The 27,703-nt window shown below is 40.8% G+C and overlaps 1 protein-coding gene across 2 annotated transcripts; it reads left to right on the top strand.

The window, feature by feature from the left end:
- The first annotated feature begins 5,358 nt into the window (after window positions 1-5,358).
- Window positions 5,359-26,451, top strand: LOC105482532 (neurensin 1). Of its 2 annotated transcripts, none has more exons than XM_011742662.2 (4): window positions 5,359-5,495; window positions 7,274-7,346; window positions 13,730-13,927; window positions 24,471-26,451. In XM_011742662.2, the coding sequence occupies exons 3-4, from the start codon at window positions 13,739-13,741 to the stop codon at window positions 24,867-24,869; spliced, it is 588 nt and encodes a 195-aa protein (XP_011740964.1). In that variant the 5' UTR covers window positions 5,359-5,495; window positions 7,274-7,346; window positions 13,730-13,738; the 3' UTR covers window positions 24,870-26,451. The 2 variants fall into 2 exon arrangements, with proteins under 2 accessions (XP_011740964.1, XP_011740963.1); XM_011742661.2 differs by having other exon boundaries at window positions 7,255-7,346.
- Window positions 26,452-27,703: the final 1,252 nt, after the last annotated feature.

Raw genomic sequence — 27,703 nt, 5'->3', positions numbered from 1 at the left:
GATATTCATTTGATACATTAAGTGTTGGCCGCATAATTTACAGAGCCTGGTGCAAAAGAAATGTGCAGAGCCACTTGCCCAAAAAAAAGCAAAAAGTCATTGTCCTTTCCTCTGTAATCTCTCTCCCAACCCAACAAAGTGTTTTTATTTTTGTTTTGTTTTGTTTTGTTTGCCATTTAATGTTGTGCTCCCATTACAAAGGCAGCAGGAGGTGGACCACATGTAAACTGAGGGTCCAATCCCCAGCACATGGATCTATTTCACCATCAGACTTCATTTACAAAATGCAAATTCAAGGAGAAAATTATTAAGAATTTCAAGACAGCAACCACAAAGCATTAAGCCCTAAGTGTGGGCCAGCTTCTCAGCACAGAGCCCTGTACAATTGGGCTAATTGCTTGTCTCTGAAGTCAGATGTATCTGGAAGGCAAAAAGCAACAGAATTAGATGAAAGTCGGGGACGGGGTAATGTAGGGAGGTAAGATGAGGTAAGAGAAAAGAGGTGTAATCTGTGCAGTCACAAGCCATGCCATGCAGCACCCAGAATAATTTCTATGTTTCACAAATTCGTTATTTGGGGATTACAAACAGAAATAAGCATAGATGAAGTTTATCTACCTCTTCAGGATCCTCCCCACAACTTGCTTCTCAAAAACATTATGGAAATGGGCCATTCTGAGGTCCTAGGCAGCTTTTCAGACTCTGGACCTATTTTTCCTCTCTAGCCCAATACTGTTTCCTCTGCCATCCTTAGAATTATTCTGTTGCAAGAAAGAATCTTATTGACTAATTCACTAATAACAAGTACAACCAAAACATTTTACCTTCCAAAGAGAAACTTGTAAAGAGGAACTATTTCACATGCCAAACATTCTCTTGTAGCAGTATATTTACAAGATCAGCAAAAGGTCCCATTGATAGTAGTGAAGAAGGGAATACAGAAGAGCATGTACATTTGCATGGAGACCATGCCCAGTACTCCCTCCAATCAGCTACTCCACCTTGACAAGTCTGAGCTGCCACCACTCCAGCCTGCTGCACTCTCTGTACATACTAATCTGCAGAACAAATATTCCCTGCAAAGGGGAAGTCTGGGCCTCAGAACCGGCCAGACAGAATTTTTCAGCCACGGTATTTCAAAAAATTTGAAATTGGATCTTGATCACTGAGAACCTGTCATCATAATTAAGCAGAAAAAAGCAGACAGACATCTGTTCTGTCCGGGAACACAAACAGCATACTAATTACAAGCTTTTGCCTGGTGTGGAACACTGCGGCCTTGGCTTGGACAGGCTACATGGCCAGACGGGCAGAGGCTGACCAGGCTGCAGTCATCAGAGGAGCAATAAAGGTCACTACGATATGGCTGAAGGCTCTGCCTTTCATCAGCTGAATGAAGGAACTGAATGGAGTTCCTTCTTGACCACTGTCCCGTCTTCCTCTTACACACCATGGATTCCAGGAACGAACCTGGGAACTGAGCTTGCAAGCTGAATCTTGTACTTTTCACTCCCTAAAGCTGTCATAATATGCTTTTCCCTCCTCCTTCTATCCAAATCTTACCCACCTATCAAGGACTACCCCTAGATCCATATTATTCATTTGCTAATTTATTCATTTACCAAAAATAAGTACTTAATTTGTACAAAGCAGTATGCTAGTCATCGCGTGGAATACTAGGTAAATTATGGGCAAATCTTTTCTTTGTGATGCTTATAAGCCTAATAGCAGAGAGTAAATAGATACAAAAATAATTCCAATATAAGATAAAAGAAAAAGAAAACCTGTTAGTATCCTAACACAGGTAAAACTAGATGCTTAGGAGTTCAAAACAAAGAACAATGAGTTGTACTGAAGCACATCAAAGGCTTTATCGAAAAAGTGACAGTTGTGCAGGACTTGAAGAACAGGTAGCACATGAGGACACAGATATGCAGGAAGAAACAAAAAGAACCACTGAAGTAAATAGAAGGGGGAAAAAAAGCTGCAAAGTGTGCGCGAAGAACACCAGACATGTTCAGTGTGATGAGAAATAGACTTAGAGAGTCATGAGATACGAAGTTAGAAAAGCAGCCTGACAGCCAGGCGCGGTGGTTCACGTCTGTAATCCCAGCACTTTGGGAGACTAAGGCAGGCAGATCACCTGAGGTCGGGAGTTTGAGACCAGCCTCAACAACATGGAGAAACTTCATCTCTACTGAAAATACAAAATTAGCCAGGCGTGGTGGCACAGCCTGTAATCCCAGCTATTCGGGAGGCTGAGGCAGGATAATCGTTTGAATGTGGGAGGAGGAGGTTGCAGTGAGCTGAGATGGCACTATTGTACTCCAGCCTGGGCAACAAAAGCACAAGAGCGAAAGTCTGTCTTACAAGAAAAGAAAAGAAAAGAAAAGAAAAGAAAAGAAAAGAAAAGAAAAGAAAAGAAAAGAAAAGAAAAGAAAAGAAAAGAAAAGAAAGAAGGAAGGAAGGAAGGAAGGAAGGAAGGAAGGAAGGAAGGAGCGAAAGTCTGTCTTAAAAGAAAGAAGAAAGGAAGGAAGGAAGGAAGGAAGGAAGGAAGGAAGGAAGGAAGGAAGGAAGGAAGGAAGGAAGGGAAAGGAAAGGAAAGGAAGGAAGACTAATCACAGCATCCCTTCTGGAAAATAACCCAGGAGGAAACCACAGCCTCTTCTGACCCCTCTTCTCTGTGACTTTCATATGCTTCTGTTTGTCCCTCGCCCTTTGTGCTCTAAATGGCAGACATTCAACAAATGTGTGTTGAATAATAAATTAATAAGCTCTTCACTGCTAAGTGTTGCCATATAATATAACCCAGGGAAATCGTATGGTGTGTTCTAAGTCAAAACAGTTACTTCAAAGTAATCATCTTTGTTCCTTGATGTTTGCAAAACAAATAAATAGAAACTATGATTTGCAAAAAGCAAAATAATGGTGATAATTCACATGTGAAGGGTATCTTGAGGTACGTGAACCATGTTTTATCTTATCTCACCAGTTACTTGGTTGAGAGTGAGCCAAAAGCAGATGTACTGGTGGAATTTAGAAGACCTGTGCTGCTCCCTGTTTCCTCAACAGGCATTTCCATATTATTGGAAACTTCAGCAGAGGGGCCAGAGATGGCACAAGTTGGAACCAAATCTGACAAAAGAAGAGATAAAGCAAATAATAAGTGCCTGGGAAACTTAGAATTCTTGAGACTCCAAGCTGAAAATACTTAGCAACTTTTAAACGGTTTAGCTAAACCACAGTAAAATTAAAATAGCAATAATAATATAATAATAGCTAGAATTTATTGAGTACTTCCTATGTACCAGATATTGTGATAAATCCCTTATCAATATAATTTCATTTAATTCTTTTAACTACCCTATGAAGTAAGTATTATTATAAACACTTAATAGATGAGGAAAGTGGGGCAGAGTGGTGAGGCAACTCCAACTCTAAGTCTTAATTAGACTACCCCTCTGAATGAACAGATGCATTACCAATAGAGACCAGGACACTTAGCAGACACCAATGAAGCAGACATTTCCCTTCCCGGAGCCTAATCTCTGATAGAAGAGCAGCTCAGAGCCCCCAGAGTTTTATATATGTGCTGATTCTTACAGACTTTCAAGGATGCAAAAACATACATGGTCACATTGAAGTGTTCAATGGATCCACACATTGCAAGCCAACAAGCAACATGTTAAAATTCATGAAATGTGTACTTTTATGCAGACCAGAAAGGGAGAAAGAAATAAGTGGTACCTGTAGATTTAAGCTGTGTTGAAGAGTGCTGGGTTAGAGTTGTGGATGCGAGGAAGAAACAAGACAAAGCCATCCCCGTCCTTGGTGGCCCCCTAAGCATTTGCTCAACAATTTGCTTTGGTCTGCCCGCTGTTTAGCAAGACAGAGGTGTTTCTTAGTGTTTTTTAGGTTTTTTCCCAAAACCTATGTGGAAGTGAGGAAATAATGGGCAAAATATCACTTATATCCTTACCTCTCCAGGAGATCATCTTGCAGATTGCAGATTTAGTAGCTGTATGATCTGCGACAAGTAATTGTGAGTCTGTATCACCATGGGTGTGTGTCACTTTTCTGTACCTCAGCCTCTTCATCTGTAAAATCTGGATCAGAGAATGCCCACCACATGAGGTTGCTGTGAGGATTAAATGATATAATATGTACATCATTAATATATATATAATGTACTTAACACAACACCTGGCATATAGTCAGCACTATGTAAATGTTAGTTATTATTATTATTATGTGTAGTATAGCCATGCAAATGTTAACTATTTTAGTAATTATTCTCATTAAATGCCACTTATGAGAGGTCTGCAGAAAGTCTCCTGAAGCAGAGGTTATTGTATTTATATACTAACTTGCCCATACCTGTGCACATTTCCTAAGGCATTCGCAGGTAATTTTCTGATGTGTTCTTGCCTTTATGCCTTTGTGCTTTTTTTTCAATGTCATAATTTAATTTATTTTCTTCATTTTTCTTTCATCAAACCCATTTGGACTTCCTAACGGTGCAGTAAGGGAAAGAGTGAAGATTGAAACTACACAATACTGAAAGAGGTGAGAAGGTTCTTCATTTGGGCAGTGCTCTGCCAGCAGAGAGAAGCTCCTCACCTTGTGTCTCATCAGGGACAGAAAACATCTGTAATAGGGTGGCAGTGGAAGAAACACACATCACCACCATCTGCCTCTCCACTCATTTTAAAAATATGTACAGTCATGCACTGCTCACTGATGTTGGGGTCAACGACAGATTCTGTGTATGACGGTGGCTCCATAAGATTATAATACGGTATTTTTACTGTGCCTTTTCTATGTTTAGACACACAAATTCTTACTATTGTTTTCCAGTTGCCAACAGTATTCAGCAGGGTAACATGCTGTACAGGTCTGTAGCCTAGAAGCAATAGGCTCCACCATATAGCTAGGTGTGTAGTAGGCTGAACCACCTTGGTTTGGGAAGGTACACTCTATGATGTTAGCAGGACGAAATCGCCTAACCACGTATTTCTCAGAGCATCCCATACCCATCATAACGCGACGCGTAACTGTATATTGAACCAGTCTTCTACGACCAAAATATGGTCTGGGCAGAAGAAAGCTTTTAAGAATCACAAAGGCAGAGAAGGTGCCCGTCCTGGGGAGCCTCGAAAGGGCCCAGTGACCAGACTTCCAGAGGCTCTGCCAGCTGCCCTAACAGAAGCACCAGCCTCGCTGTGCAGGCAGGAACGGGCCTGGCGCGCCAGACCGCTCGGCCCCGCCCACTCGCCGCTCTCGGAAAGCTGGAACCCGGCCCCTTTGGAGGCGGCGGCGGCGGCTGCGCGGGCCTCGGGTGCGCGGGCACGCGGGACTCCCGGCTGTCAATCAGGCGCTGGCTGAGCTCTACCAGGCGGAGCGGCGGCGGTGGCGGCGGTGATGGGACCCCAGCGAGAGATCTGCGGCTAGGCTGGCTGCACTTGCTCCACGGGTCAGGGGATCGGAGGGGGCAGGTAAAGCCACGCGGAGTCCAGGGATGGCGGCTTTCTATGCTCCAAATGTCTTTCTCCAGTTCTCCCTCTCCTCCCTTTCTCTCTTTCCTTCCTCCTTCTTCATGCATAAATGTTCTCTCTCTCGCTCCCTCCCTCCTTCATTCACGTTTATTATATGTGCACCAATCTCCACAAAAAAACACGCGTATTAAAATCGGTGAAGACATACAAATGAGGAAGAGCCAGCTCCATGCTTTGGTGGTTTGTGCTTTGCGTTATGTAAGAATTTGGGGGGGTGGGGGGCAGGAGGGGCGTACAGCTAAAAACTTGAGAGTTTCCTTTCCATAAGATAAGAAAAGTTGTGTATTAGGAAAGAGTCAAATATATGTATTTAGAGTTTGCAAAGTTGGTTTGATTTATTTTTCAGGCTGAATTGAGCCCCCATTGGCCCTCCCCACTCCTGTGCCACGTCTGAAGATGTTTCAATGTTTTGGTGTGATCTCAGGACCTACTTCTTTGTGTTGTTAGAAAGGAACATTAGGGTGGGGGGTCAGACAGAGTCTGGAGGCCAAAAAGAAAACAGAACTGGAATTTAACAGCTGTTTGCTTGATTGGTTTCTGGCGCTGTAACAGAAATGTTTTCAGGACCTTGGAGAGCTCCTGGGGGCTCCACATCAGGCCTGCCTTTGGTGAAGGGCATGTGTGGAATCTTCAGAGAAAATGGAGAAGGTGACAGATAAAAAGAAGAGAAATGTAATTCAGAGAGGCAGAGAGAGACAGGAAAGAAAGAGATACAGATGGGGGTGGAGGGCAGCTGTTGGGGGAGAGAGGAAGGGGAGAATGTAGTGAATTATGATTGGCTTGTTTTCCTTTGCTTATCCAGATCCAGGAGGCTAATATAATTTACTTTTATCCCCAAATCTGCTCACACACCACTCACAAAATTTGGGGGAAAGTAAATGGGTCTTGAAGATTTGGCTTTGGTCCATATAGGCTGACCCTAGAAATGCTGAAAACAGTTTATCAGGCCTCAGCTAGGCTTACTCACCTCAAGTCTTCAGGTTCTCCTGCAAACAAATGAGGACCTGTTCATCAGAAAGAATTCTTAATGATCCCTTAAAAATATGGCCCCAGATATTCTCTTATTTCACATAACTAGAGTAATGTAGGAAACCAATAGCCTTAGAGTTGGCAATGGCTTTTTAATCAAATTTTACATGGGCACCTGCTTTTCTTAGGCAGCTGGAAAGCAAAATGATCATGATAGGAAGAAAACGGATATAGGAGTACAACTCAACCTAATAAGTAAATCATCCAAAGAGGCTTACGAAGTGTAAAATGCATGTAAACATATCAGAAAATATAGTGATTATAAGACTCATATATTTTACATTATAAGACCAAGCACCAGAAAAGATCAATTCTGAAGTATCTAGGAAGCAAGTCACTTTTTTAAATTTAGAATTTATAAAACAGAAATGGATCAGTCTAGTTAGTATTATTAAAAACATGGAATATAGTTATATCAAAATAAGAATAGCACATGTACAGTGTGTTATAATTTACACAGCCCTTTTATGTCATCTCATTCACTTTATAAATTATGAGAACCCATTGAAAAGTTCTAAAATATAGTTTAGACTTTTATTTTTTAGAAAGTTATCTCAATTCTTAAACACGAAGTTCTTTGTCAATGCTTTTGTCAACATTAAAATGATTCTTTATAAGTTACATGAATGGCTTATGAAATTTAAATTTTGATCTGGATTACATTCTGCAGAGACTTTTGTCTTAAATAGGATTGAAGAATGTGCCATTAAAAAGAAAGATCAAGGAGTGAACAAGAAGAAGAAGAAAAAGAGGACTTCAAAGGTAGGACTCAAACCCTATCACATGTAGATTCATAAGCACCCTGTGTCTGCATGTAGATAAAGAAGACATTAAAAAAGAATATGGGTTCTTTTTTCTCATTTTTGCTTTGGATTTTATGTACCTTTCTAAAAAGTAAATCTTGAAGAATTAAAGTAAATGATGACAAGTAAGATAATCTTACATTGTTACTCCTTTATAAAAATTATAAAAGTGGTTACGTGTCCACTGACTTTGAAGGTATTTTTATAACTCAGTATAAGGCCACAATCTCTACCACTGTTTCAGAAAAATAAAATATCTCTGAAATAATCCATTGGTAGGAACACAGTTCAGGTTTTAAGACCATGCTTATATAATTTCAGAATGCCTGATTTAAAGGTGAAAAATCTGTTAGCAGGCTTTCATGCCTTCCTGTATCCCCTATGAGTCTGACTAAATCTTTTAAGGAACTGACCTTTTGGCTTGGTGTTGAATAAGTGGTCTAAATTGTCTACGTGCCTGTACTTTGTCTTTTGCAGCACTAGCCCTGTGGAAAAGTGGCTATAATGGGAACCTCAGTCTCATTGTCTCAGAATCATTTTATGGGAGAGAAAAGCAGCATGAAAAAATTGAATGATATTTCAAAGAAAATAAATAGAACAGGGCCTATGCCTGGCCTCACAACTGACTCACACAGTGTCACAGGAAAACACTCATTCTTTTTGTGCCTCAATTTGCTGCCTCTCTTCTTTCAAGGAGACCATGAAGACAAAGAATATAACATCTGTAATGTTCTTAGAGTTTCATGAGACATAAAGATTTATTTCTACTTCAAGGCTATGAACATTTATAGAGGAAAATAAAAATTAACTTCAAATATTAGACTGAAATTTAAATTTCCAGCACATTGATACTACAGTCTATTGGCACACATAGTGATATCATAACAGCACATGCATGACTTTGTTTCCCTAATACAGGAATTATTCAAGGGATTCTCAGCATTTGTACTCCCTTCTGTTGTAAATACCTCTTGATGATGCCCATATTGTTATGTTTATTGCTTCATGAGTGTGTCTCCTTGTGACCCAAGAGTTCATTGAGGGCAGACCTGGCCCCACTCATCTTCGTAACTATTATCTATCTCACAGGTGCCAGGCACGTAGTGCTTTAAAAACACTGAAGGAAGGGGAGGATGAAAAATGGAGGACTACTCAGGCCTTCATCCATACCAACCCATGTAGAACTCTGCAGGAAGTTTCAAAGTACTGGAGATTAAAGCAGTCAACAGTACAGAAAAAGTCCCTGCCCACATGTCGCTTACACTCTATCATGTATATGGTCTATCAGACCATAAGTAAATAAACCACACATAGAATATCAGATAGTAACAAGTGCTAGGAAGAGAAACAAACCTAGACAAGGGGATAGAGAGTGATGGAAGCCTGATATTTAGATATATTGGTTACAGAAAGCCTCTCAGAAGAATTTGCTAGGGAGTGGCAGCATAATTTTTTCCCTCCACTGGTCTCTGGGTTACAATAGGTGTGCTGAGTTGGTAAGAATTGAATATTCATTTAATGTATAACAGTGCATGCAATTGAGACAGTTGCTATGGACAGATTATAAAAACAAGAAATCCATGGATGGATCCTCATTTATCAGCAAGTAGAGTATCCTTCAGAGAGAATAAAAACAACTCTCTCTTCATAGATAACAAAACAATCACACATAAAAGTTGCTTGTGCCCCATCACCATGGCCATGCTGGCAGGGAGGATGCAACAGGCTCTATCAGCGTGTTTACAGAATGAAGACTAATGTGGATTGATTTAAATACAACACTAAAGAGTGTGTTTACTCATCCCCTCTATCCATGTACCTCCTGTGATATTAAAGCTTTCTGTGAATAAAAAAAAAGGCTCTCTAAAATATTTTCATTAACAACAGTCATAGATTAAACCTTTTTGTTGTTGCTACTATAGCTACTGAAATATAGACATCAGAATTCTTATGAAACCTTGATCTTTAAGTAAATACTGAGCCAAAGTAAAAAGTCTTCGCACATAGCTTCTGTTTCTGTCGCAATTCTAGTTTGTTGTACGTAATTTAATAACTGCCTAGTCTTTAAAGTGACTTTATGAAGTGACCTCACATATCTTTTTTATAATACCAGAAGTGTCCATCAATCAAATGAGATTCCAAATAACTGTAACATTCTCAGATTTGGGACAAAAAGTTATTGATTTCCCTAGGAGATGTATAACTCTCTGTTGAGATTTTGTAGGTCTAAAACCATCACTCTAACATGTTATATTTTAAAATTCATGTTCTTCCAAGTCATTCTCCTCTAGGAGTGAATTCCAGGTAGTTGCATGTTTGGGAAGATGTGTGATACCTCTCAGACCTATTTTAGGCAACATATACAATAATGCATTAACTTGCTAAACAAACAACATACAAACATTTAGTCTACCTAGTAGCAAGTAACTAACCTAACTAGTTATATGCCCTTTTTAAATGGAAGCTGCATACATACTAGTATAAAGTAAGAATTTGAGCTGTCAGTGAGGATATGGAAGGAGGTGGCAAATCAGTAAACCTAGTTGTTTGTTCAATAGAAAATGATAGAATCATTCTGTTGAAACAGACAAAAAATCCTGAAAAACTACATCTGGAAGAAATTAGAGATTAATCTGATCCAACCCTCTTACTTTAAGGATGATGAAACCATAGCCCAGAGAGGCTAATAAGCTTGTCTGAAATCTCCTGACCAGTAAGTTGCAAATCAAAAACTGGCAATAGAGTCCATTCTCTGCTCTGTGTATGTAGCACAAAACAGGCCATGTTCTTGTTCATGTTTTGTGCCCCTGGGGGAGAAAGGCGCTTTAGAATTCTTTTTCTGGAATGTAGCTAACATAGCTAAAAATCCATGACTTCAAGTAGAGCGTTCCATCATTCAGGCTCAAAAACATTTGTTTTATGACACTTTCTATCTCTTTTATGATTTTACCCATATTGTTTTTTACAAAGTTGGACAACTGGGTCTCATCTTACAAAGCAGAAACATTTAACCTAGTGTGCTGGAAGCAAACTGTGCAGGGAATGGCTATAATATATCATACAGTCCTTCTCTGCATCAAAGCTCAATCCTGAGAAAGAACAACTTCAGCATCTAAGGAAACATAACTCTTACTGTTGCTATGAGGGATTTTTTTATTCCTATCATATCTATTTTTGTCCCTTTTTCATGTTAAAGTCTCTGATGCTTTATAGAAAATCTGAAAATATATATTTAGAGGAGGTGGTTCTGACTATGCAAGTATATGATTCAGTCCATACTCCTGCTTCTTGTATTAATTGTCATCTTTCATCTGTTCCTTGACTCATGGTGTAACCTTTAGTAGATGATTTTTCTATGCCTCAATTTCCTAGTTGACAAAGCAGAGTTAGTAATACCAATCCCATCTCCCCTGGACTGAAATTTGCATTAGAATGCCTTAAAGGAAAATGCCTTTAAAATTATACCACTTATATACCGATGGTAATAGGTTCTTGTTAATCATCTTCATTGTATAAGCATTAAACAGAAGGTACTGAAGAGATCATCCTAGGGCTTAAAATATTAAAACTAGGTTAATATTCTTTTGATCTGCCAGATTTTGCTGCTCGATTCAGGCAAAGAACCTTCTGAAAATCTTGACTTCTCATGAAATCATATCTTTCTAAATGTTTTAAAGCAAATGTGTTTGTGTGTGTGTGGGTGTGTGTAGGTGTGGGTGTGTAGACTCTTGCCTCCCTGCACTCTTTCCCTGGGTGATTTCTTTAGATGGTAGCTATACCTGAAACAGAAAAAAAGCACAGGATCTAACAGTTAGTTGGTTTCCATTGATCAACAGCTAAAAAGATGAGGTTATTGGTCATCATTAATAGCACCATTTTTCTAAGGCCAGGGCCATGTTTTCCTCGATTTGACTACATTTTTAACCAAAACTCATTTGTAGCTAAGAGCATATATTTAAAGATGTTCTAATGGGTTTACTTTGTGCCCACTGGACAAGGAATTGCTGACTACCCCTGGTTCCAACTTTGATTTTAGCCCCATAATTCTATCCAATCAAACGAAGTGGCCACATATAGGCATTTGATGGGATTGTAGATCGATATTTTTCTTTCGTAGATAAACATTACAAGCTGGTTGCTTCATAAGTAACTGGAAACATTTAATATGCCTCTGTTGGCCTAGATTACAGCACAAGCTCTGAGAAAACCTGTCTTAATAGAAAAATAACCTTCCATGTTGTTCCTCACTTTTTCAGATATAGACTATGTCCACACAACTAAAACTATCTACAGGATAATTTTTTTGGAAGAAGTCTGATTTATTTTAAAACACAAAAATAACTACCTTCATTTACAGTCAAACAATAGTGTGGCAGTTATATTGTGGACTAAAGAGTTCTTTCAGAGTTTTATATTTATTTTATTATTTCCACTTTTTTATATTATACTTTAAGTTCTGGGATACATGTGCAGAATGTGGAGGTTTGTTACATAGGTATACATGTGCCATGGTGGTGTGCTACACCCATCAACCCATCACCTAGGTTTTAGCCCCACATGCATTAGGTATTTGTCCTAATGCTCTCACTCTCCTTGCTCCCCACCCCCTGACAGGTGTGCGATGTTCCCCTCCCTATGTCTATGTGTTCTCATCTATCTACAGGATAATTTAAAAATCCAAACACATATTTCACATTTATTTGCTTATACGGAGATCAGAAAGTAGAGATGATAACTGGCAATTCCCTTATTCACCAAAATTACTGTCCCTCAGTAATTCTTTCTTTTTAACCATGATTAGTAACAAAATCCATGTAAATGTCTCTCTCTAAGGGTATCATTTACATCAAATAAAGTGGAAATTTCCATCTTAAAAAGGCAGAGCCCCAAGTAGCCTGCCCAGGACATAGTTTTATTTAACAGTTCTCTGAGTTCTTACTTACACTAGACACTTCATGGAAAATAATAAAAGGCTGTGTCCACTCTCCACATTACAGTCTAGCCACCCACATGGGCAGATGTATCTACAAATAATGGCTAAAATATACAGTGTTAGAGTTAGTGAGGTGTAAATTATTGGCCAAGCCATTTGTGATTAATAAAGCATGAGGCATAGTTGCTCAGCAGCTTTTTAATAAAACTTCATACAACTTGACAATTAGTTAAAATGTCGGAGGAAGATACATGAGGTCTGAAGGCAAAATTTCAAACTAGTAAGAGTAACGCCATGTACATTCCACAAGGAAACAGGGTTAAAAATCTGAGAGGACAGTTTAAGGCAAACTCCATCTTCAGCAAATGAGAATGCCTGCCCAATTCTTTAACATGTAAGTGCAAAGACAACTGGATTCTAAGAGATTAAAGATTTCTTGTCAAGGCAATAAAAATCTCAGCTTCTTTGTTGCCATTTCTTGCGTGCTTCATGCTTAAAGGTGTACCTAATTTATGTGAGTTGTGTTGTTGTGTCTCATTTCATTCATGGAGATGCAGTTCTAGTCATTGAGTATTTAGGGTAATCTTGCATTAAACAAAAAAGAAGAGCAGCTTATAGGAAAGACAGATTTTTCTCACTCATCGGTGGGAATTGAACAATGAGAACACTTTGTCACAGGAAGGGGAACATCACACACCAGGGCCTGTTGTGTGGTGGGGGGAGCGGGTAGGGATAGCATTAGGAGATATACCTAATGTAAATGACGACTTAATGGGTGCAGCACACCAACATGGCACATGTATACGTATATTAACAAACCTGCACGTTGTGCACATATACCCTAGAACTTAAAGTATAATAAAAAAAAAAAAAGACAGGTTTTTTGTTGTTGTTGTTTGTTTGTTTTTAATTTTTTTGTTTGTTTTTGTTTTGTTTTGTTTAGTTTTGTTTGAGACAGTCTCGCTGTGTCGCCCAGGCTGGAGTGCAGTGGCGCGATCTCGGCTCACTGCAAGCTCCGCCTCTCGGGTTCACGCCATTCTCCTGCCTCAGCCTCCCGAGTAGCTGGGACTACAGGCACCCATCGCCACGGCCGGCTAATTTTTTTGTTTTTGTTTTTGTTTTTGTTTTTGTTTTTTAGTACAGACGGGGTTTCACCATGTTAGCCAGGGTGGTCTCCATCTCCTCACCTTGTGATCTGCCCGCCTCGGCCTCCCAAAGTGCTGGGATTACAGGCGTGAGCCACCGCGCCCCATCAAGAAAGACAAGTCTTTAAAAGTACCTTTTCTGTAATGAAAAGAGCATTGTTCAACTAGGCATACATTACTCAGTCTGGTTCTTACCTTTCATATGTCTTTTGATCCTGAGGCCAAAGCCCGTGGTGCTGATCCATGTGGATGTTGTCATTCCAGCTGGGAAGGATGAGTTCTTGCAGCAACGTCTGTGGGTCCAGGCAGGCACAGGCTGCAGTTGAGGGCGGGTACCAGCGCTATGGAGTCCGGTCCTACCTGCACCAGTTTTATGAGGACTGTACCGCCTCAATCTGGGAGTATGAGGATGATTTCCAGATCCAGAGATCACCTAACAGGTGGAGCTCAGTATTCTGGAAGGTAAGGAAGGAGCATGTGTTTAACTTAGGGAATGGAAAAATTACTGGAAGTGGTTAATACTGCAGCCGTGGAGGATGGAGAGATTTAGTACTCTCTGTGTGTGCATCACTTTTGGTGATACTAAATGCATTTTTCTTACCTTAGGAAAGAAGAATCTAAACTTTGGGCCAAAGAAAACCTCTAAACACAGCACAATTATTGATGAGCAAGTTAAACATAAATAGGTACAATTGCCATATGAATTATTATTATTGCTATCATTAATAATGTGCCACTAAATTCACTAACTGAAGCATTAGTGAAAACATTATAGGCAAAACATCATATTCTTTCAACCTCCCTTACAGGTGTGGTAATGTCATTTGACAAGTTGCAACAATTATTAAAAAGAAATCATTAGGTATTTAGAGAGAGTTAATGATTAAATGTAGTACAGTGGTCAGTATACCAGCTCCATCTCTACCAAGTGTGTGATCATGAGGCTCTCTGACCCCAGCTTCCTCAAATGAAGGAATCTCATTAGACAATGTATTTAGTCCCTCAACAGATAATTAGTGAGCATCTACTCTGTGTCAAGAGAGTTCAAAGTGCTGGAGGTTAAAGTGGTAAACAGAGAAAGAAAAAGTGACTTCCCTTGTGGAGCTTATAATCTATCATGGGAAACAGGCTGTAAACAAAGAAACTACATGACAGAACGTTAGGTAGTGATAGTGCTATGGATAACAGGGGGTGATGGAGACTGGTATTTGGATATGCTGATGGTAGAAGGCTTTCAGAGGAGATGCCATCTTAATGAATACCAGGATGAGTTGAGGGAACAGACCTGGCTGAAGGTCATTCTAGACTGGGAAAATAGTAGGTCCAAAAGCTCTGAAATGGGAACAAGTTTGGTGTGTTTGAAAACGATCCAGAGGTCTCCGATCTGGTTGGAGTGGTGTAAGGAAAGGGACAGGCAATGAATTAAGAAAAATAACAAGACACAGATGATTTATGTAGAGCCTTGTACACCATAGTGAGGTCTTGGGTTTCTACCTCCAGAGACATGGGAAGCCACTGGAAGAGGTTGATTAATTTAGAGGGTGTTAAATACCCAGGCAAAAGATTCTGGTGGCATTAGTGGAGATGGTGAAAAGTAGTCAGATTTAGCTAAAGGTTATGCCTATTAGACATCCGAGTAGTGATCTCTAGTGACAATTTAAATATATCAATCTACAGCTCATGGATTGGGAGTTATTGACACATAGAATCTGTACAAGGCACTGGACTTCTGAGATCATCCAGGAAAAGAGTGTGGACATAGAAGAGAAGAGGGCATTGGGACGTTCCGACATTTAGAAACTAAGAAGAGGAAGAGGCTTCAGGAAGGGATACTGAGAAGATGAACTTTAGATAATGCCTAAGGTCTTCCCTAATCTTTGTTTCTCCCAAAAGATCCCAGAATTTTTTGACATGGACATTGACATAAACTTGCAACTTATTGGCCATATAGTGTAACAAGAGACAGTATAGCATAATAATTATGAACGTGGATTCTAACCTCAGACTACATGAGCTGAAATCCCAGCTCTTTTGTTTAATCGTTCTGTAACCCTGAGCAAATTAATTGGCCTTATGGGGCCTCTAACGGTGATACTTACAGCACCTACCACATAAAAGATATGAGAATTAAATGAGATAATATTTACAAAGATCTTAACACTGTCTTTCTAGGTACTTAATAAGCATTAGCTATATTAGCTACTATTACTGGTTGCTGTATGAAGCACTGAGTTCTTAAATGGAAAAAAAGTTGAAATATTGTTAATAAATAAAGTATTAGGTAACACAGTTGTTAACGTGGATAACCCAAGACCTGTGTTAATTCAACATCATATTGTTGTCACATACTCTGCATCAGAACTGGTCAAGACAGCATCCTTGCCCTGTAGAAATCTCACCTCTGATGAATCCTTACTGGCTTTAGCCAATGAAATGCACAGCCAAGCTTGGCGCATCTTGTATTTACCCAGATATGTGGGTGGTTGTTTCCCTATTTGTCAAAAAAAAAAAAAAAAAAAAAAAAAAAAGCATTTGCCTGACAGATCTATTGTGCCAAGAGCCTAAAATGCCACTGACACACAGAATATTGTAAGTGTTCATGGATCTCCAAAGCACTAGTTGTTACGTGATTTGTGAAGCTGTAAACCCATCAAATAAAACATAGTTATGGTTTTAAAACAAAGAACTCACAGTGAATTACCAACCCCAGAATTCAGATTTCATTATTTTCTCCCTTCTATTTTGCACAAACAAGATCCAAAAATATTTATTTACTGTTGTGCTGGAGTCCTAGATGTATATCTTAACCACAAAACACAAGAAACCTAGTGTCAACTTGATTGACCTAGGAATTCACTGTCTTAGAGACCTCACCTCTATCAAGGGATAAACCAATTGTTCCTGGATTGAAGTGCTTTGTACCAACACAGGAAAAGGCACCAGCTATGCTCATGTCTCTATTATGATTCTTTTTCATGTTTTTTTTTCTTTCATTCAAATTGCATCTGTAGGTGGTTCAAATTGCTGGCTTCTCCTTTCCCTGCTTCCACTGTAATGTTGCAAGAGTCATGTCGGCCTCTCACTGGGGGCTGTGCTCACAGTGCTTTGGTGGAACTCTGCTCTTGAGGCAGCAGCAGTGGGCAGCATGGCAAGACTTAACGAGAACAGAGCTTGGAATCAAATGGGTCTGAGTTAGAATCTTTATTGCATGCATCTGCATAACATCTATTTCACAGTATCATTCTTCCTCTCTTTCTTCAAATGTGTAGCTGTCCAACATGCACCAGCCTCTGGGATTCTGATGTGAATAAGATCTTCTTTTTCAGAGGTGAACAAATATTCTTCAAATATGAAGAAGATCTTTTCTTCACCTCTGAATAAGATATAGCGCTTGACCTGAAGGAGTTCACAGTCAAAGAGGGGAGGTGGCCATGTACATAGATTGTTATAATGCAATATGCTAAATGCTCCCCTTAAAGTAGGCATAATACTTACTGGGAGCACAGGGTTTGAGGGGTAGGGTGGAGTGGGTATCCAATGCAGCTAGGGAAGAAATGGCTCCAAGAGGAGGTCACATGTGAGCAAGCAGGAGCAGGGCAACCCAGTAGAGAGAAAAGTATTGCAAAAGCTAAGAGCCATGGAAGAGTACAGCATGTTCAGGAGACTGCAAAGAGTTCCCTGTGGCTGGGGTAAATGTCCAAAAGTTGAAGAAGAGTCAGGAGTTGAACCTGGGAATGCATACAAGAGCCAGTTCACAGAAGACTCTGAAAGACCATGTAATAGAAATTTCTCCATAATCTTTCAGCTTGAATACAGTGAGGGGGCAAGATATTGAATCTAGGCTTTTCTAGGTGGGATATCATAATCAGGTATAAACACACATACATACGCACACACACACACACACACACAGAGTGCCACACACTTTCTCTGAGGTTAAGATATACATCTAGGACTCCAGCACAACAGTAAATGAGCCGAGGTCCTAGGTTGCTGCATGACTGCCTCAGCCACTTCTAATTTATCCCACTGCCTGCAGCTGATTCCATCTATAAAAATTGATGTAACATAGTCCCATCACCCATTGCTGCTGCCCCCAAATCAATCAGGCTATGGAGGATTTTTTTTTTTTCGTATCTTTGCCTTTGACCTTGACTAAGGCTGTTGCCACTTGATTATCCATGCAGCAAACAGTGTCATATGCACGTGTCAAACCAATGGGAGCAGTCTTCTCACCCCCCGTCATTCCCTTCTCACCTGAGGGTTATCTTCTTGCCTTCTCTTCGACCTGTCTCAGAAGCCTGTATCAGCCTATGTCGGAGGTTGATATGTCATAGAGGCATTTGATGGCGATGTGCAGGTGCAAGGCAAGACCAAGACCACCTCCTCCACAGCCTTACTAACTGTGAAAGGGACTCCGGTCCCTCTCTTTCCTCTCAAGACTCAGGTTAAGCTCCTCCTATCTGCCCTAACCTCTCTAGTCCCCCTCTTAAGCTAAGTCAGAGTTTAAACTTAAGTCCTTGTTTTTTTCCTTCAAAGTTTCTCTAGATATTAAGAAGTTCGTTTTATACTAGAGATGAGAGGAGCTGTGGAAGACTCTGCTTTTTAAATCGCAAATGAATATTGTATATATTTGTCATGTACAACATGTTGTTTTGAAATACATATATATTGTGGCATGACTACATCGAACTAACATATGCATTACCTCACATCCTTTTTTGTGGTAAGAACACTTAAAATCTATTTTTTCAGCAATTTTCAAGAACATAATACCGTGTTATGGACTATAGTCACCATGTTGTACAATAAGGTCTCTTGAATTTATTCCTCTTAACTGAAATTGTGTATCTTTTAAACAAAATCTTCCCAATCCCCTCTCTCACTCCTTTCCAGTTCCTCTCTACTTCTATGATTTCAAATTTATTAGATTCCACATATAAGTGAGATCAAGTAATATTTGTCTTTCTGTGCCTGTCTTATTTCACTTGACATAATGTCCTGTGGAAGACTACTAAGAAGAGAAGCCAGGTGGTATAATTTCTGTTTATAAAAGATTTCTCAGGTTGCCTTTGAAGGATGGAGCAATGGAGATTATCAGGACACTGTTGCAATGATCCAGGCAAGACATAATAATGGCCTGCACCATTAGAGTGGCTGCAGTGGACAAGACAGAAAAGATTCAAGAGATTTTTATGAGATAGAGTGACTAAGATTTAAAAGCCACCACTAAGACTGTGAGGAACAATTTCATGAAAGGGTGGATGGGAAGAACACAAATAGAAAAATTGGGAAGGAAGTTGCAGGGCACCACTTTTACTCTTTTGGGTTTGAGGAGTGTTTGGGACATTTTTCTGTAGATTTTCCTGTTGGTTGTCAGAAATATGGTCTAGAGCTCAAGACAGAGATCCAGGCTGGAGGTGGAGGTTTGGAAGTCATTGGTAACAGGTGGGAGTTGAAACTGCAGCTTCTGATTAAACGCTAAAGAGAACATAGTGATTAACAAGAGGTGGAGGTCAAGGATAGACTCCTGAACCAGACATGGTGGTGTGTGCCTAAAATCCCAGAGGACTCAGGAGCCTAAGGAGGGATGATTGCTTTAGGCCAAGAGTTCACGGCTGCAATGGGCCATGATTGCACCATTGCACTCCAGCCTGAATGACAGAGAGTGACCCTTCTCTAAGAAAGGTGGGGAAGGGTAGAACCCTGGGGAACACCAATAACTTACGAAGAACATCCAGCAAAGCAGGTTGAGAGTGAGTTGTCTGGAGCAGAGATACACAGAGGAGAGAGTGTGTCAGAGATAACCACGGGGAAGGGTTTCAAGAAAGTTTAAGTGTTTAATATCAATGAATGTAGAATATTTAAGTGAGCTAAAAAAAATTAGATTTGACATTAGATTTGACAATTAAGAGGTCCTTTGTAACCTCGGAGAAGCAGGTTTGAGGAAATCGTGGAGGACTGAGCATGGCTGTCAATGGTAGAAAGGACATCGAGGAGTAGTGGGAAGAGAGGCACGCAGAGCTGGAGAATTGCTGTCGAAGATGGAGGCAGTTGAATGTGTTTATGCGCTGGAGGAAGGAATCTCTGTCAGGTGGAAGAGCTGATATGATTTCACTGCCCAGGTGAAAGGGTCTAAGAAGACCGTGAGGTCAGGCTGTGGAAGGACCTCGATCACCTGGCGTCGGTTCTTGCTTCATACAGCTCAGTGTCAAGCTGAGACAAGCAGGGACAGGTGAGCTATCCTCTGCCCCCGCCGCTGGCAGACATCACCGCTGGAAGCTCAGCTCCTGCTCTGGAGAGGTCAGCACAGCCCTCAGGGCTGATGCTGAAGAAAAAGCCCATCTTCGCTCTCGACGCGCTTCCCCTAAATAACCTCTAACCCAGATGGCGCCTTGCACATGGAGCTCCATCCAGCATTCCCCGCACGCCGGGCTGTTCTTCCCAGCCATGCAGGTTTGTGCTTCCAACAGTCATTCCTGCCTCCTCTCTGCCAGAACAGCTGCGCCGCGACTGCTGCCAGCTCTGTCTACTGGAGTAAATGCATTTTCAGGCCTCATCAGCTCACTGGGAAACAATGAAAGGATGTTGGTCAAAATAACAGCAGTCTCTGGCCTGTAGCCCCCACCAGCAGAATTTCTGGCATACAAAAATAAGTTCTCCTTCCTCTCCAATTTTTCCTTTCCAGCAGCAGGAACTGGGTTTTCACACATCCTCCCACAGCCAAGAGTGGAATCGGAAGTCACAGCACAAAAACTGTCCTCGCTGCTGTTTCGGGAGTTTGTCACTATCTGGAGAGGCCCTTCTCTGTCACCATTGGGATTGGCCTTACCACATCAAGGCCCCAGGCTGCTCTGCTGAGCCTTGAGGAGGACCCTCCCAAAGCATTTCAGCTTTTCTGTGTGGCCCTAAACAAGGCTGCTTTGGTTACTCAGAACCTTAAACAACCTCTGCATTGCACTTTTTTTGACTCTTTCCATTTGGGAGCCCTCTTGCTGTCAGACCTCAGACCAATTCAACTTAGAACTGTGTCCAGAAACAATTTTTATGATACTGTATGGAATCACTCCCTCAATTTTTATCCTTTTCAGTACTCAGCATGGTACCAAGACTAAGCTGATGCATCCGAACTGCTCTCCTCACCTTCCATATCCTCTATGAGAGGGTTAGAAGCAGCCTACTCATGACAGACTCCGTCGTACCTATGATCCCACACCCTCCCTCCCATGCTTTAGCATGTCTGGAATTCCCCAATGGGTGCATCTCTCGGAGATTCTCATTCAAGACTGGCATTGAGAGCACCTTCAGAACCTTTGAATTTAGCTCTTCACTGTGCTGTCTTCCCCACTACAGAGGGTGAGCCTCTCTCTGATTCTCTGATGTCAATAGAAAAGGGGAGAAGGCTCAGAGAGGCCAGTCACGTTCCAGTTCTTCAAGTGAGCAGGAATTCTGCCATCTGCAAGCCATGGTTTGCCTTTTAGCTTCTGAGTGATAGTCCAGGAGTGGATTTTCATCGAAAGCACTGCTCAGCTGAGGAGCAGACTACTCTGCGAATAAATCACCTGGCTCTGCGTTCAGCAGTCTGGTGGTTTAAGTTAGGCAGGCAGGACGGTTTATTGAGTGTCAGGCTGGAATAGGAGCTGTGGGGAGGCAAGACAGACACACACTGGTCTCACTTGCTCTTCAGAATCTCAGAAACTAAGATCACTTTTGGCTACCCTCAATTTTTGAGAATTTATGTCAGTTCTTCAGCTGGGAGGTAGTTTAGTGACATAGGAAGCATGTCACCATGGATATTTAAATCAATTTTGCTTGTACCTTCAGAAGTTTTTGATATGAGTCATTTTCTAAAAGCTATAAATAATGGTTAGTCTTGGAAAGCAAATGTAGTTGCCACGATTTTTAGAAAAATGTAGAAACAATCTAAAATGTTATATTTTACAGCCCAATTTTTCCTGTAGTACTCATGTCTTACATAGAACAGCTTTTTTTTTTTTTTTAATGAAGACATCCTATTGACTCTCTTTGTTTTTCAGTTTCCTTACAATATGAGATAATGGAAATTTGTTCATATATGGTGGCTAAAACTCCTTTGAGGTTCAAATAAAAATAATGGAAAGAAATACACAAAATAGTAATGGTGAAGTATTATGGGTAGAAGAAAAGTCATGAGTAGCAGGAATCACACAGATCTGGGTTAGAACTAGTCACACCACCTGCTATTTATAGGACCATGAACTATGCTTTTTTTTTTTTTTTTTCTTTCCCCCGAGATGGAGTCTTTCGCTTGTTGCCCAGGCTGGAGTGTAATGGTGGGATCTTGGCTCACTGCAACCTCCACTCCCACAGGTTCAAGTGATTCTCCTGCCTCAGACTCCGGAGTGGCTGGGATTACAGGCATGCACCACCATGCCCGGCTAATGTATTTTTTAGTAGAGACAGTGTTTGACCATGTTGGTCAGGCTGGTCTTGTGTCTGGAATTGGTTCTTTCCGGTGGATTCTTGGTCTGGCTGACTTCAGGAATGAAGCCGCAGACCCTTGCAGTGAGTGTTACAGCTCATAAAGGTAGTGCAGACCCAAAGAGTGAGCAGCAGCAAGATTTATTGTGGAAAGGGAAAGAACAAACCTTCCACAGTGTGGAAGGGGAACCGAGCAGGTTGCTGCTGCTGGCGCAGGTGGCCAGTTTTTATTCCCTTATTTGACCCCACCCACATCCTGCTGATGGTTCATTTTACAGAGCGCTGATTGGTCTGTTTTTACAGAGTGCTGATTGGTGCATTTACAAACCTTTAGCTAGACAGAGCACTGATTGATGTGTTTACAATCCTTTAGCTAGACAGAAAAGTTCTCCAAGTCCCCACCCGACCCAGAAGCCCAGCTGGCTTCACCTCTCAGTCTCAAACTCCTGACCTCAGATGATCCGCCCACCTTGGCCTCCCAAAGTGCTAAGATTACAGGCATGAGCCACCATGCCTGGCTAAACTATGCTTCTTTAACTTTATAATCCTCAGTTTCTTATCGGTGAAATGGGAATAAAAATACCTACTTCTCATAAGATGCTTGTGAGGATTAAATGAAAAACACATCTAGCATTAGCCCAGGTCATAATAGATGTTCAATAATATCTGTTATCCTTTTCCCCTTTTTGCTAGGGTGATAGATTCGTGGATGTGTTTTCGTCCTATTAGCCAAACCACCTTTATTAGTGTATTATCTCAAAAATTTAAATATTAAAGATTAAATCATGTTATATATCTGGTTATTTTCCTAACCTCATTATTCTAACTAAAAGCAATTAAGAACAGGAGGAAAGGAAAAATGTGTTTAAAAAGTAATGGTGTTAGCTATTCCTTATTCCAAGTGCTGAGCGATTGTAATACTGTTACCAATGTAGCATAAGAATTTTACAAAGGGTGTCTTTCCAAATAAGAAGAAGAATAGCTATTTATTACAATTTATAATTTTGCCAGATACAATGTATAACTTTGCCAGATACAAAGCTGAGTGTTTCTACGCATAATCTCATTTAGTCCTCACAAGTCCTCTATGAGGTACGTATTATGAGCATTTGTCATTTTATAGATGGGGAAATTAATGACAAGAGCTTTTAAGTAACTTTCCTTCTATGATTCAGGTGCTAGATGGTGGTGGTAGAATCCAAGCATGAGTCTATTTATTCCAAACCTGTGAGCGTCGACCACCGAATGGTACATCATTTCCATCTTTAGTATGTTACATTTCATTAGAACTTGAGCTAATGCAGTTTAACCTCCATCTGCTATTCTGAACACTTCCTAGCACCTGTACAAGCACAGCCCAAATAGCTACATGTGAGAGGAGACAGAGCACTGGCCTGGGGATCAGCTCTGTGGCTTCTAACCCTGCCTCTGCAGCTTGTTAGCTGTCCATCTTTTGCCCATGACTTACCCTCTCTGAGGCTACATTTCTTTACCTGTAAACTGGCAGTTAAGGTTCCTTCTCTGCTTACTTGGAAAAGAGGTGAGTAGTTACAAAGACTGTCCATGTCCTCCAGCCAAAACCACCGGGAACACACCTACATGTTGAACAAGTTGGATGTATTACTCATTACAGTGAGAAAGAATGTCACCATAGGGGACTGTGGAGCATTGCAGTATGACAGTGTGAAAAGGAAGTATAGTATTATAGGATGTGGGCTCTGGTTGGGAGATTTTGGGGAGGGTCTAATGAAGCAAGAGTTCACCCTGGATTGTTAGGGACAATTCTATGATTGGATATCTTAATAAATCTTATGTATAGAGAGGACAGACTAGAGTGAGACTAAAGCGATCGTGAGTAAAGAAGTAGCTGTCATTCATATTAGCCGGGAGAGAGGGTCATGTGGTATTTTGTGGCTTTTACAAGGACATTGTTTTTGTTTGTGCTTAGACAAAGTTATGAAGGGACACTGTTTTGTCTCACTTCATCATGGTCACAGAATGAGCATGTGTTAATGTTCTGTGAGATGGTGCCTAGCAGAACAGCATCGCCTTGCTGTGAGCTCCCAGCCAGCTTCTAACAACATTGAGGCTTAGGGGACAGAGTAAGGCCAGCTCCTGGATATCAGGGCTACTTTTCTGTTCCTCAAGACCAAACGAGACAATGTAAGCAAAAGAAGCAAAAGAAGCAAAAGAAGGTTTTGTTGACTGCAAAGCATTGTACAAATTTTTAAAAATAGATACTTATGTATATATAATTTATATATTAGATATATTTTTAGATATACATAATATATATTATATATATTTTTAGATACATATTATATATATCAAGGCTGAGTGCTGGAGTTTTTGGTTGGCATTAAAATTAGAAAGATCATCTTTCACCTTTTTCAACAGAAAATTAAGTAGGTATTTCCTGCAAATTTGGGGTAACTGGGAATATTCACTTTCTCAAGAAACAAGACAAGTGCTGCCCTTGAGGGCTCAGGGGCGAGCCGAAGCACCTTTCTCACTCTACCTTGCTTCTGTTGTTATCTACCTCTAGGTCGGACTCATCTCAGGTACAGTCTTTGTGATCCTCGGATTGACTGTTCTGGCAGTGGGCTTTCTTGTGCCCCCCAAAATCGAAGCATTTGGGGAAGCCGATTTTGTAGTGGTCGACACGCATGCTGTCCGGTTTAACAGTGCTCTGGACATGTACAAGCTGGCAGGAGCTGTTCTCTTCTGCATTGGAGGCACGTCCATGGCAGGGTGCCTGCTGATGTCAGTGTTTGTAAAGAGCTACTCCAAAGAAGAAAAATTCCTCCAGCAGAAGTTTAAAGAACGAATCGCAGACATCAAAGTCCACACCCAACCGGTTACAAAAGCTCCAGGGCCAGGGGAAACAAAGATTCCAGTCACTTTGTCCAGGGTTCAAAATGTCCAGCCTCTATCGGCAACCTGAAACCTTTCCCACCCCAGTTCTTCTTGTCTGATTTATGCCCATAGTTAAAAGGAGCGGGCCAGTTTTCAAGATAAAGAAGATTTGGCATTGACTGCCCCAGGGCTGTGTTCAGCTCTGGGCAGCATAGTGGGTGGACTCACACTTGCTCGGTTCAGGCAGCTCTGCTGGAGGTCGGTGCCATGCCTAAGCCTGTGCACATGCATCCAGCTGCTTAAGATGGGTGCTTCCTTGTGCTCGGTCACCAGAAGTCCCCCGGAACTCTCTTTCATAGATCGTGACTTTGTGTTATTTTCTGTGTTATTCGAAAGCGCCAACGAGTTTAGACCAGCTCACCAATGGTTAATGTGGTCCATTTTATTTTCTAATATTGGTTTATCTAATCTTTTCTGCGTGGTGCTGTCTTCCATTCCTGTCTCACTATGTGTAAGATTTTGTCATGTGTGTTCATAGAAACATGGAATTCTCTGATTTTGATCTGAACATGAGTTTTTTAACCGTATTTTGACATGAGGTTCCTGACATTGGATACAAAGTTATCAGCATTCACAAATCTTTTTGTTTTCTCCATTTTTTTGTCCTTTGAGATGAAGTGCTGTTCTTTTGCCCAGGTTGGACTACAGTGGTGAAATCATAGCGCACTGCAGCCTTGAATTCCTGGGCTCAAGCAATCCTCCCACCTGAGCCTCCCAAGTAGCTGGGACTATAGGCACCTGTCACCAACCCCAGCTAATATTTTTTTAAATTTTTTAGAGGCAGGATCTTGCTATCCAATGTTTTTAAAAAACTAAAATTGCCAACTTTAGAATCTTGACAGAAAAAATTAATTTTAGGAGAGTCTACTTATGCAGTGTTCAAAAGTACTGAATTAGAAACCAGGAAATTTTAGTTCCTTCTACCTGTGTGATCTTGGGGAAATTATTTAACCTCTCAGTCCTAATTTTCCCCTTCTGTATAACGGGAGTCCTGGATCACAATATGTCTGGGCTCTCATTACCCAAACATCCGAGATTCCATTTTTGCCACGTGTCATCGAGTCTCTCCCCAACAGATGTTTGTGATGCTTTTGTGGCTCTCACCATGGTGGGCTTCTTTCAGAATTAGACTCCTGGTAAGTCACTGAGTCAGCAGCCTTCACACTATCTACCCTTAAATATCCAACCCCAGCAATTTATTCAATGCTGTCATATTTTTATAAAAACAAAAGTAAGCCATCCTCATATAAGGAACCCCTTGGTAGATATTAACCTTAAAAAGGGTTTTCATTCTCAAACAAGATGCTTTCTTCTCCAGCAAGATATTCATCTCATCCCTTGCACTTTTGTTTAATTTGTGGATTCAGATTAGACTGAGGAAAATGGAAAATATGACCTTGGTATTTTCTTAAAGTTGTGCCACCTTAGAGCCCTTTTTTTTTTTTCTTCCTTCACTGGATAAATAAAATATGTGAACGAGCGGAACCTGAATTGCATTGTCATTCCTTCAGTGTGGTTATTTTCTCTCCAACATGTAATTTTCCATTCTGAGACTGAATAAGCTCTGATGTTTCCCCGGCTAAATGGAAGAATAAATGAAGCAATTAGTACTCTTTGTGCACAGTGTTTATTTTGCACAGTCCAGCATAAAACACAGGGCAAATCAGTATCCTCAGCAAGGATCATTGGCCAGATTTTGGAGAAATCATTCCAGTTTCCTCAGGTTCTCTATCTTCCTGTGGAAATGCCATTTTAATTTTATTCTTTAAAGACTTATGCAAGCCCCCAAGCATCTGTTCAAGGCAACATTGTTTGAAGCTTTCCATGCTTGCTTCTGTCTTGCGTACCAATGAATCTCTGAGGATGAGACTTGACTTGTAAAAGCCTCCAGAATGAAAGCTTATGGCTGGTGGGAACTTCTAGGTACAGACATAATAGCAACTATTTAAAAAGCAGCTCTATTCCTCAGATGAAGGCCTAAAAGAAGCTGAGGTAGATAAAGTAGGAGCTGGGTCTGAAAGAGCAATTCAGCATGCCCTGTCTTTCCTGTTCAGCCAGGGTTTGTGGAAGTGGGTACTTGTAAGGACCCTCCCAGCCCATGAGGCAAGGATTGGGAGTTACTGTGGTAGAGCAGAGAAAAGTGGCTGAATCGGATTAGGTAATACAGTTTGATCTTTGGAAAGAACACAGGCTGTATACAATCAGAGGCTGGGAAGCAGTGTACTACGCATTTTTTAAAGATATTTTCTGGCATGGGTTGGGCAGACATCTCAACTGTATGGCAAACGAGAATGACCTTAGAACCTTGATCCCAGCCTCATTGCTTGCATTAAACCAGTCCGTCCCTTCAGTATTGAAACTTCTAAAACAAAGGGAAACCACATACCTATAGTGCTGAGATGGCAACTGGAGAAACTTAGAAATGAGTTCGGGCCCGGAGGTCCGGTGCTCACAGGCACTTGGATTGACAGAAACCTTAGCTAATATGAGCTCACACCAGACAGACATTTCCTCACCCCTTTGTCAACACTCATCAGGGTTTGCTTAGGCACTTCCGGTGATCCCACGCCTACTGTCCCACAAGTGAGCTGCTACATCTGATAATGGCTCCGTATGGTTAGAAAACCCATCCCCATGTCTTTCCAAACTCTGCCTTGCTAAACCTTCCACACACTGGATAAGATTTCATAATTCAAAGTTACCTTGAAGTCTAATCCTCTTACATATAACCAATGAGCTCTTGCTTTCAATCTTATCACCTCCCTGTTTGTCTTCTTCAGAGAAATATTTCTATAAGTTCTTAATGTTCCCAACTTAGTTCATGCCACCTATTAAAAGGGGTCCCCAGAGGTTTTAGAAATT

This window comes from Macaca nemestrina, chromosome 5, assembly GCF_043159975.1.
Source record: "Macaca nemestrina isolate mMacNem1 chromosome 5, mMacNem.hap1, whole genome shotgun sequence".
NCBI classification, from domain to species: Eukaryota; Metazoa; Chordata; class Mammalia; order Primates; family Cercopithecidae; genus Macaca; species Macaca nemestrina.
This window is presented reverse-complemented; position numbering and strand designations above follow the sequence as displayed.